We start from the raw sequence: 12788 nt of genomic DNA, 5'->3' as shown, positions 1-12788 counted from the left end.
TTTTCAAAATAATCTAGAAATCCATTTTTTAAATGTGAAATCTACAAATTTTAAATCTTGGCAAAAATGATCTTTTAGTATTGTTTTGTAAACACAGTTTGAACTAAAAGACACATATCCCTCAGCATCTGGGTTTATAACATTAAATTCCCTCTTTTGCTTTCTTTCTTACTGGCAGTGAGTGCAAATAATTCATTTAGAAAGCATAGGCACCTAGATTCTTCAATAAAAGCAGACTGTCTTCAATGAAGAGAAAGAAACTCACAGAAAGAATCCAAAGAAACAATTTTAAAAATTTAGATAATACTACTAAATCTCAGGAGAAAAAAATAATTTTTATTTGACTAGAGCTAATTAAAGCTGTTTTCAGTGAGATCTCAATTTCAAAAAACTGCTTTTCATGACTTTTTAAGATCTATGTAGGATTACAAAATTATGTTTGTTTGAGAAGAGTTATAGGGGGCAAAAATCTATCCTTAGATCCTTAAGACCTCTTCATAATTTGAGAAATTGTTGCGGTTGATTATTTTTGTAGATAGAGGGGTGCCATCTAATGGTGGTTTAAGAAATCTTAGTTAAACGTATGATCCTTACTTTTTAGAGGACCTAAAAGACAAGTGGTATCTTACTACTTGACAGAGACACTGTCACATACTCAGATTTATAACGTATATAAACTTTGACTTATTTTGTTGCTTCTAAATTGGCCTCAAAAGATTTAGATTAGTGAGATTTTCATTTTGTGCTTTGCAAATGTGGGAGAGAGAAAGCGCAATTGAAACCCACAATCTTCTAGAGCTCCACAGAGCCCTGGAATTAAAGCTTCTCTACACTGTTCTTCCTGTTTCCATGGTGGGCATACGTAGTCCAAATATAAACAGCTCGAATGGCTTTTGTGATCTGTTTCTTGATGACTCATGCAAGTGGGAGTACATGATCTCATGGAAAATGTCAAGCTTAAATATTCCAGAAAGAAGATAGAAATCAGAAGTCCAGTTACATGAGTTAAAAGACTGTATGTAACCCCAGCACTCTGGAAGGCCGAGGCGGGCAGATCATGAGGTCAAGAGATCGAGACCATCCTGGCCAACATGGTGAAACCTTGTCTCTACAGAAAATACAAAAATTAGCTGGGCATGGTGGCGTGTGCCTGTAGTCCTAGCTACTCAGGAGGCCGAGGCAGGAGAATCGCTTGAACCCAGGAGGTGGAGGTTGCAGTGAGCAAAGATCGCGCCACTGCACTCCAGCCTGGTGATAGAGTGAGACTGCTTCTCAAATAATAAAATAAAAAAATAAAAACTTTTTAAAAATGACTTTATGTATTAGATCAAGTATTTACTTGCCCTGTTTCTGTTATGTAAAATGTTACTTTTCCTGGAAGTATTTATCTATACTGCATCATTGTTCATGGAAATGGCCATTGTAGAATCAGTCTTATGTATGTACCATGGCAATTTGTGATATCATGGTTACTTTTCTGAAAAATATTATTGTGTTTAGGTACATTTTTTGAAAGTTTATAAGCGTAACTGTCATACAAACATGAAATGAACCTGTCAAGATTTTATTCAACCCATTAGTTAGTGAGGAAACTAATAGAGTGTTAATACTGGTTCAAAGAGCATTTTTGGAACAAAGTATTTACAAGAAAATTAATAAAGAAGTGTTAAGGTAAGGTTTCTGGGTGAGATGTAAAACTAGTTAACATCCTACCGGGAAATAAAGCTGTAACCTGTGGATTATCTGTTTCACTGTACAAAAATTACTTGCACATTTCAGCCAAGTAAAATGATGAAAAAAAAAAAAAAAAGAAAAAAGTACTTGCACTTTTATAGGACAAATTTTTCCAAATTTACATGTGACTTCACTAAGTCTGAGATTTTTTATCAATGGTAAACAATTGTTGATTTGACTAAGTGTGTTTTATTGGGTGGGTCTGTGTCCTGTATGATCATTAAAAGCATAGTCCACACACTACTTTTTGGCTTGTATTCAAGTTTTTGATACCCTAAGAAAAAATCAAACATGTGCCTCATGTCTGTGCCTGTGCCATTGTCAGAGTAAAATAACTGTATTTGTCTGAATCTAACAAAACTAAATAAGGCAAGGGAGGACGAAGAGGATCTCTTGCTTTCTTTTTCTATACCATGCTTTTCCTACCTTCTCATTACTCTAAGAAGGTGGGTTAATGTATTTCTTTACTTGGTTTTTCATTAAATAAGCATGTCTTGAGGGTCATCGTATACCAGGGACTGTACTAGGTGGTGGGTAGGTAAAGCTATTCAAGATGGGCAAGGTCATTATCCTACAAGCGTTTTTGTTCTAAGGAAAGAAACACAATAAATGCAAATTGTGACAACTACATAGAAGGAAACAAAAGGACATTGTTTAAAAGAGGAATATTAGGCTCCCAGGTAGATATTAGTGTTGCAAATGTATTTATTGTCTCAGCTACACACCATAATTATTATAGAACTCATCAATAAAATGGCAGTTTCCATTGACTTTCACTACACTATCCGTTCATTCTCCAAGGAAGGGTAGACACAATTATGGTAATTTACACTTTCCTAGACCACATGTTGTCAAATGTACATCAGTCAAAAGTGGTTGCCCTCTACACCTGGGGGGCAGCAGACATCCTGGTATCCCCCTTTATATCATCCTGGGATTTCCTTTGATGCTTTACTTGTTTGACTCTTGATTACTGATCCTGTCTTTTCTTCTTTCTTAGTTTACTTGGTTTATTCCCTTGTTTTGATGGAGAACACCCTCCAGGAACATCTTGAGAAAGGGTATGTAGAGACGAAAGTTTTAGGTCTTGTATATTAGGAATTATCATGACATTATCCTTCCACTTAACTAATAGTTTCATTGGGTATAGAATTTTAACTATTAACTTCAGGTAGTTACCTTTAATGTAGCACTTTACAGAAAAACGTTTTCAAACAATTAGATAAACCTCCAAGGACAAAAGGAAGGCGAGAAGAAACAATTGCAACTCAGTTCTGGAGCCAGAAGGCAGATGGATGAGTAGTGATTCCCTTAGAAGACCCAAGAAAGCTTAGCAGTAAGCAAGGAGGCTGAGAAATAGTCAAATTTATATAGAAATCACCACTAAAGGCACAGAAAATAATAGTATCAGGTACCTTTACAACTTTGGTGGTGTGTGAGCAACTAGATGGGGAGAAAACTGCTCCAGGATATCCTTAAAATCATCATCCCTTCCATCCTGTGCTGCTGCTGACCTCCTGCTTACCCCTCCAAATCTGGTGTTCATTCTCTAGGAAAGGTAAAACAGGATCTCTTGAACGATGATGTGAGCCATGTTTGTGGGTTAGGATCCCTAAGCAAAACAGGGGATTAAGTGACCATATGATGACTGAATTCAGAGAGTCCAGTTTTTTACCACCTTCTACTGGGTTCCAGATGTCTTGGTAATTATATCTGTACCCTTTAGATGGGAGTATGGAAGATTCTTCTTTGGGGAAACTGATCAATGTAAGAGTAAAGTTTTTTCTGTAGATACTAAAATTGGGACTTTCTAATAAGTGGTTCACTCATTCACCCAAAGTTGACAAGCCACATTCTTCTACACATGCTCAGAACTTTCAAATACTATTTTGGTCTCTTATCCTTGATCATATGAAGATATGAAGATCCAGATATTCAGAGCATCCCATCATCAGTTTAGTCTCATAATTTTGAGTATATACAGATGATCAAGAATTACCAGATATAGAAGATAGATTCCAGAATAAATAACACATTTTGTTTTTGTTAATTTAGAGGTAACAAAGAATATAAAGAGGGAAGATTTTTTTAAAAATCAGTATTTTCTAAGATATTTTGCAAAACCATTGGATTAATAGAAAAATAACAGGATACTGTTAAATTCTTAGAAATTGAAAACATGATAGCATGAATTAAAGAATACTAGGATAATTGAAATTTAATGTGAATTAAATTCTTGGAAAGCAGAGCAAGAATAAAATAATTGGAAATTAGAGAGAATAAGATATAAGGAAATGAGAGAACCACCCTCAGAATAGCAGTACCAAATAATAGGAGTTCTGGGAGAGAGATCAGTGAAAATGGAGTTGGGGCAGAAATCATTGTGAAATAATAAAGGAAACTGTCTGTCTGAAGGATATGAGTGGCACATTGAAGGGAATTTACAGAGTGTTCAGCCAAATGGGCAAGAATGAACTAATTCCAAGATACATCATTCTGAAGTTTCAGAACACTTTACAATGAGAAGAACCTTCCAGAGGGCGGACAGCACAATCAGAACGGGTCACAAACACTTCAGAATCAAAACAATTTTAGATTTTTTAGTAGCAGCACTAAGTGTTTGAAAACAGTGGACTGAGGCTTTCAAAATTCTGAAAGAACATTATTTTTACCTACAATTCTATACTCAGTTAAACCGTTAGTTAAGTGGAAAGATATTATTGTGATAATTCCTAACATACAAGACCTAAAACATTTATCTCTACATATGCTTTCTCAGGATGTTACTGGAGAGTTTTCTCCATCAAAACAAGGGAATAAACCAAATAAACTAAGAAAGAAGAAAATATGGGATTAACAAACAGAGAATGAAACACAGGAAAGGATTCAAAGGGATTCCAGGATAATAGAAACAGGGATCCCAGCATGGCTGTTGCCCATCATGTGTAGAGGACAAACACTTTTGATTGATGTAGGTTTAAGTTACCATAATTGTGTCAGCTGTTCCCCAAGAGTGAATCGGTGGGTGTAGTGAAAGTCAATGGAAACTGGCATTTTATTGATGAGATATACAATGATGATGGTATGTGTCTGAAACAATAAACATATTCCTAACACAAAGGTCTACATGGAAGCCTAGTATTCCTTTGTTAACTAACATCTTGGAAAGGTGTGCTGATTTATATAGTCTGTTTTCTGTAGGAATACATATATGTACACACACACACACACACAGATTTCTATGGTCTGTCTTCTGAAGAAATACATATATGTCTGTATATATATACACACACATAAACAATCTCTTGAGAGATATAAATGAAGTTGATAACTGGGATTCACTGTGGGTAGGAGCAGCATATGGCTGGTGGAGGGTACTGTGCGGGAGGCTTATTTTTTACTGTTTATCTTTTTGTTCTTTTTAAATATTTTGCCACGAGCATATATAAGGTATTTAAAAATGAATAAAATAAAATGTATTTCTTAAAAACTGAAGATAAAGACAAATGACATTAACTACAGTCTGAGTAAGAGACTATTTGTTTTATTTATTACTTTAAAAATGTTTAGCACTTATTCTATTTGTAACATTAGGGTACTTTGTTTTTGGAAGTTGTAAATTTAAATTCTGTTTTGGTTTGGGAGAGGGCAAAGGTCATTTTTTTTGGTGGTTCTTGCCAAATACAAATAAGACAGATTAAGAATTCTTAGAAGCTGAATAATTGATGATAGGAACGATGAAGCTTCTCTTGTTCCACAGGAGTAATTCTATAGTTTCAGAATGCCCCTTAGTAGATGTAATAGAATTCAAGTAATTCTAAACTTGAAAACCTTGTTCCTTTAGGATCATATTTTCAGTATTAATTACCTGGTGGTCACTCCGTGGGAAGATGCTTGCTATGGCATTGACAAGGCAAAAGATGAAGCTAAAAGGTCAATGCATTCATTCAGTTCTGCACTAGTAATGTTTGTCTTTTCAGGTCCTTGTCCCATCACTCATAGATACTGTACAGTTGTTTATTCTGAAATGTAAAGAGATGGAGTTAACTTTCAAATTGAGGGAAGGTTTTTTTAATCGAAGTTGATTAATGCAAAATTAATTGAATTATGATTTTCTTTCATTGTCTTCTATTGGGTCCTAATTCTTATTTTTTTATTTTACTCTCTTCCTTATTCTACTCTGTTTCTGCATAGTTATTGAGACATAGAAAAAAACACTCTTTGACTCTTTCGTTTTAATCAGAATATGCTATACCTATTACATTTCCTAAGGTGCCCATCACTTGTTTGAGACAAGATGGGAGGAAGGTACTGTCCTAGATAAACAGAATTTAGAATTTATTGGTTATAATGAACATTGTTGATGAATTTTATAGTATTTGATGCTTTTATGGGCTAAGTAATCCAGGTAAAAAATAAAGCAGGGAAAATAGGATTACGTTTTTAAACAGGAACAATGAAGCATCCTGAGAAACAGCAATAGGAATAAATTAATCAGACTAATGTAAAGAAGCAAGATATTGGGGTTCCTTGGTGACAATCAGAAGTGGCTTAGCTTTTTCAGACACTGAGTCAATATGGTACATTCTTGTCCTGCTGTGTTCTATTCTGAAGACATCCTTAGTTTGTCTCAGTGTCCTATTAGTCATTGCCAGTTATGAGCTGGAGGGGAAAATATTAGACTGTGAGTACAGATGGTGGTAAGAATTGCATGGGAACAGAAGATAGCTAGCATGGCATCCTTTCATGAATGCTTAGAGAAGAATAATACTGTTGAATGTTATAGTGGGACAGAGGGGACTTTCCAGTTTGTTTATCGTAATATGAGTTTTCAGTGTCACAAACTGGAGATTGGCGGATAAATATTGATGTTGAAAGCAACAGAAAACCCAACCCAATCCAGCTAGAGCACAAAATGTAATTTATTGTCTCATTAACTGGAAAATCTAGGATTAAGCTGAATTCAAGAGCTTAAGCTAGTTTATCAAAATGTGGCTCCTTTCATCCCCTTGGCTCTGTCTTTGGCTGTGTTTGTTTCATTTCCAGACTGTGGGAGAACTTGCCCCAATTATCACAATCCCAAATACAGTGGTAGAGGGAATTTCCATTTTTATGCTTAAAGGAAAGTTTCCTAATTGTGTCTTCTGTCTTCTTGGCTTTGATTGACCTGATCTGAATGGCCAACCCTATGATTCTGTTTGAGCCAAGGAACATATTTTAAGTATCTTTGTGTCCTTGGTGATAGATTAGCACAGGGTGTTGCATGATGTACAGGTACACAATATACAAATGTTATATTAAACTGTAAGCTGCTTTTCTAAAAACAACCATTTTGCATTGTAAGAGCTGCTCTAATATAGTCCAGAAGGTAATTCTGAATTTTTTTTTGGAGCAAAATTAGGTGACTTGTTGGAGAGACTGAATATGATTACTAGAAATCAAGAATTTGAGATTTTCTGCCTGTGTGCTGTCAGGACTTATCAAAATCTCACAGTAGAATTCAGGAAATAAGAAGCAAGAAATTAAATTACATATCATCTTAGCATGATAAGAAATCTATTAAGAGATTAGGGATATATTGGAAGAAAGAGTTTTAATTTCTTTTGAATCATACAAAACAAAAGTGAGAGGTGCGAGGAGAACATGGATGATAGCTGGAAATGAGAGGACTTGAATATTGGAATATCATCCCATTAGAGAAGAAGAATGATGTCAGTGAAGCTAAAATTATTCCTTCACAATTGCAACAGAATACAAATTATGCACATCGTGATCTTAAAACATACGTTTGAAATTCATTTTATAGAGAAGTTTAAAAATAAGTGGTCTGACGGGGCATGAAAAAATTTTGTTAAATCTAATAAGAGAAAAAAATGACCTAAAATAGATTTAAGACTTATGCACTGCGTCATTTATTACTAATGCCTTGTCTTCTGAGTTTTATTTAAAAAAAAACAGAATTCCAAAGATTAGATTTTTAGTATGATAGAAGGAAGTGTACCAAGCTACTCTAAAAAATAAACTATTCAGCATTTGTGTAATTATGCGTGTCTTGTAATGGGAACTTCATTTTCAAAGCTTTTTTTAATCTTTAAATTCTATTGAATGCCAATTTTGCCCCAACAACTTTTCATACAGTGTGAAAAGATGAAAGCAAAGGAGATGCAATTATCAATGATGTCACAGAATTTGAGGCATTTCCAATCATGCCTGTGTGCTCATTTTGCATAATCTCAAAACTCACTGATGTGGACCAATTTCAAATGAATTTATTGACTTAAACACAGGGTCTTGGAGCTCTAATTGCCTGGGAAACTGTAAGAATGCAGCATTTGAGCTATTGGTCCTGACATAAAAAGATGCTGTTAAATATTTAAAGTAGTCAAGAAAACTGTAGTGTCATTTAAATAAATGTAATGTTTATTAGAATAATAAAGTGAAACTTTTAGGAGATTCAAAATTATGCATTCTTATGGGAGTTTTGGTTATTGTGCATGAGCTTGAAATATCTGAATGCTTGGAAACGTAGCATAAATGATCTGTCATATTATTCAAGGTGGTGGTATGTGATTTGTTGAAATAAAATGTAAATGGCAGTATGGTGTGGTTATTGGGTAGAGTTTGGAGTTAGCCTTCAAAGCCTACATAGCCACTTAACTGAATAATATTGCATATGTTAACTAACCCATCTCTGCTTTAGTTTTCTCAGCTATAAAATGGTACTAATGCTGTGCTCACCTTCATAGAGATATTATAAGGATTAAATGTGTTAATGTACATAAAGTACCTTAAAACAGTGCTATATAAGCATTTGCTGTTATGATCACTCTGTAAAAGGCATTACAGCTTTTATTCAGAATGCACAAAATCTTAAAATGTAATATCAGAATATGAAAAAACATATGAGGAAGTTCGCACATATAGCATTGAAAAAGTTCAGTAGTTAACTCGTAACTACAAATGTGACCTTTTATATGTTCACTCTAGGATGCACTTTTAACACTATTCCTCACACTCTAGGACAGTAATTCTCAAAGTGTATTATACCAAGGATCAGTTGCATCAGAATTAATAGGGCTAATTGTTTTAAATGCATATTCCTGGGCCTCACTCTAGACTCACCAGATCAGAATTTTTGAGAGTGAGAATTTGCATTTTAACAAATGCCTGAGGTGATCTTTATGCAGGACAGATTTTGAGAACTGTTCTTACTTGTTCGTGATTCCCTCTACTCATGCTGTAATCTCACTTTCACTGTGTCTCACATTGCACTTCAGATGTCTTATTTCTCTCAGTTCACGGTTCTATCACATCTCCCGTTCAAGGACTTTAGATTTTTCTTTCAAAATCACAGTAGACCATAGTTGATTTTTTTTCTTTCACATCCAAAGCCTAGGTTACCACCTTCTTTCTCCCTCTTCCATTTTGTACTCTCTTCATTGTACTTTGTTCATTTCCTTCCCACTATTTGTCCTAAGTGGGGTGTAAAATCATTCTGGCTTTAGGATTCCATAAAAAGACCTTCACTTGGCTTTGGTTTAGCTCAGAACTGCTCCCACTTTCCTGTCTCACAGATGCTTTGCTTTTTCCCTTCCCTTTCTCTCATCTTTTTCATTTCCTTTCTTTCCATGAACGTTACTGGATTAGAAGACAGGGAAGAGTTTGCAGCTGGTCAAGGAAAACTATTTTATTTCTTCTTCAGATTTCATTAGTCTTCTGGCAGGTTTGCCTGGAGAGAAGGGACAGGTACAAAAGAAGTCCCAATCCTTCAGCATCTCTGTCCCTGTTAGCTTATATCCCTTTCGTGGACTCCATTTGAACTCAGCATCCCTGTCTGGGTTTTGCAGTCAGAAGTGTGTGAGACATTGTTGAGCAGTCTCAGACTGCATCGTCCGTATATACTTAACTGAGAACGTTGCATTTAAATCCTAAAATATATCAGGAACTCATGTATTTGGTGTGTCTAAATATAAAGCCATGTGTAGCCAAGTGGAAACATCACAAACAAGAAAATTTTATTACTTCTTGGGCAAGGTAAAGATTAATAGGAAGCATTTTGGCTCATAGAATATGTAATGCAGCTCTTTAAAACGTGAACTTTTTATGTTCGTGTGACTGATCACATAGATCCATTGGAATCTTAATGATCCATGAGGGAAATTGTTCACATTTTTAGAGGTACATCTACATTACAAAACAGCAGCATTTTCAGGAGACCACTGCACTGTTGTGCTTTTGAAAGCTCTTGAATCCCAGAGTGCTGAAAGTAGGAACAATATTGATGACTCATACATATACATATCGTAGTAAAAAAAAAAAGATATCATGAAAAAAAGGAAATATACACTTTGATAAACTTGCTTATTTTAAAGCAACATGAACATTTTCTTAGACGTGGTCTTAGTATTTTAGCTAGTAAAATGAAAGAAATTTAAGTCCTGGAAATTTATCCCTTCTTTGAGAGGATTAGAATTTCCTTGCAATGGCTAAGAATTAAAAAAAATTCTCAAAGGAGACAAATTTAAGGAAAAAGTAAACACCAACCAAGAAATCAATTTGTTGCTAGAAATGTAGCTTCAACTGTTTCAGTTTTGGCTGGTATTTCATAGTTTTATTTGTGTAAATATGGTCTTTAATTAAATTTCCATGTGGCTGCTTAGGTTTTTCTTAAAGTGTGGATGTCAATAAATTTTTTACACGAACTAAATTTAATAAGTAGGTTTAACTTATAACTATTATCTTGGTATAGAAGCTAAAAAGCAAAAAGTATTTCTGAATAGTAGAAAAAGAACCATAAGAGTAGAATCGTGATTTTTTTAACTTCTGTCATCACACATCTGAGTTTGATGGCTTAGTAGTTGATATATTTATGTCTTAGCTGTTTGCTGTCTAACTCTTCATACTGTGTTTATGTCTATAAACATCACAATCTAATGAAAATAGATTAGATATATTTTGTGAATTTTATACATATATACATTTTGTTTTGTTTTGTTTTGTTTTGTTTTAGGGATGCCCTCTGCATCTTTATTGGTAAATCTTCTTTCAGCTTTACTCATCCTGTTTGTGTTTGGAGAAACAGAAATAAGATTTACTGGACAAACCGAATTTGTTGTTAATGAAACAAGTACAACAGTTATTCGTCTTATCATTGAAAGGATAGGAGAGCCAGCAAATGTTACTGCAATTGTATCGGTAAGAAATTATTATAGTTCTATTTTTACTGAAATAGATATGAAATTTCTTAGTTTTAATGGCAAGGATTTTTTTTTTCCGTTTGAAATTTTGCGCAGTTTCATTATGGTAAATGATAGATGATTTGCACATAACACTATTCCATTTTTATCTCTTACAGGTTTATAGAGTGCTCTAACATAACCATGTGCATTTGACAGTACTATTTTTAAAGATATAGATTGATCATTTTATAGTGTTCATATATTTATTTTAGAACAAGAACTTTTCATTTTGAGTAATTTGGATTGTAGTTATCTCTGCTCAGATATACTATCTATTGTAAGGTGGTGTAGAGAAAATGTGTGGAATATTTAAAAGTAGAAAACTGACAATAGTGAAAAAAACTTTAGTTATGTCTGAGAACTCTTTTAATGGGAAAAATTAAGTATATTAACTTAAGTGAATGTTAGGTAGAATTTGTTAAACTATAGATCTATCTTGCACACAGTTTAGTTACTGGGTGGATTGTGTGTGCGTGAGTATGTATCTACTTTTAACCAGAAAGTTATGTTATATGACCACTAAGAACATTGGTATATTTGCGTCTCAAAGTACTTAAACATTTTGTTTGTAAAAATAAAATTTTAAGTAGTAGGTTTAATAATCACATTGTGAAATATTATAAAAAGAGAAGATGCAGAAAAATGACCTATGAACAAATCCAATGCTATAATTTTAGTTATTTGTGACATATATCTATATATAGAAATTATTTTTAGAGTATGCATTATATTAGATAATCTTTTTCACATAATTTTCATTGAATCTTAACAATTTTTTCAGGTTCCTTTATCATTTTCACAACTTTTCTTGATAGTGTTGTAATTACTTCCTTATCATTCTTCCTTTTCATTGAGGTTGCTTCTAATTTTTACTGTTATGAATGTTGTTCTGGTGAATATATATATGTGTATATATTTTGATTTTTACTTATTTTGAAGTGTTAATGATTTGATTAATTTGCATTTGATTAATGAAATTGATGAAATGATTTTCATAGGCTGAATTACTGTGCTTCTCTGTTTGTTTCAGTGGCTCTTGATAATTCTTTCTTAAAGTTTGTGTCATTTTCTATAGTAAGGTATATTTCCAACACCCTTGACAACTTATTTGGATTTCTCAACTATTTAAAACTAATTTTTATGTATGAGAACTAGGAATTGACTAAAATTTCCCTGTACATGTTTTTTATTGGTACTAAATCAAATATTTTTTCTAGTAGTTAAATTACTCATTTTGAGCTGTTTGGTGAAAGAGATCTCATGTTGATCTGCGCAAGGTCATGCAGAATCTTACTAATAATGCGGAGACTCTTACTAGTCATGCTGATTTTACAGAATAAGATCTTAAAAAGTTAAGGAGAAGTTTATGATGACTAAAACATTTGAAATGCTAAAAGAATTAGATCTTTATTGGAGATGTGGGAGAATATGAGTACAACTTTAGGTTGAGTTTGGGAAAGAGCAGTTTCGTTGGAACAGATAGGGAAATAATTGATTTTCCTGACACATTTTTTGTCGGGCCACATACACTTCTTTCTTTTCCTTCTCTCTTTTTTGTCGATATATAATTGTTGTACGTATTTTGGGGGGTATATGTGATATTTTAATATTTGTATACAATGTGTAATGATCAAATTAGGGGAATTGGGATATCCCTCACTTCAAACATTAATTTTTTCTTTGTGTTGGAAGCATTACAATTCCCCTCTTCTATCTATTTTGATATATTAAATTATTTGATACAATAAATTAATGTTAACTATAATTTCCCTACTGTACTATTGAATATTGGAACCCATTCCTTCTGTTTTTGAC

General features: G+C 33.5%; 1 protein-coding gene across 12 annotated transcripts in view; it reads left to right on the top strand.

The window, feature by feature from the left end:
• The window catches only part of ADGRV1 (adhesion G protein-coupled receptor V1), a 584631-nt gene that overhangs the window by 42994 nt on the left and 528849 nt on the right, over positions 1-12788 (top strand). For all 12 annotated transcript variants that reach the window (XR_494199.3, XM_073014617.1, XM_007978103.3 and 9 more), the window contains exon 2: positions 10745-10929. Coding sequence is in view for 11 of the 12 variants with exons in the window: in XM_073014617.1 (XP_072870718.1) it covers positions 10745-10929 (185 nt within the window). In the remaining variant the exon portion in view is untranslated. The remainder of the gene's footprint in view (positions 1-10744; positions 10930-12788) is intronic.

Source organism: Chlorocebus sabaeus, chromosome 4, assembly GCF_047675955.1.
Source record: "Chlorocebus sabaeus isolate Y175 chromosome 4, mChlSab1.0.hap1, whole genome shotgun sequence".
NCBI lineage: Eukaryota > Metazoa > Chordata > Mammalia > Primates > Cercopithecidae > Chlorocebus > Chlorocebus sabaeus.
Note: the sequence above shows the minus strand (reverse complement) of the source record. Positions and strands in the feature narration are given on the sequence as shown.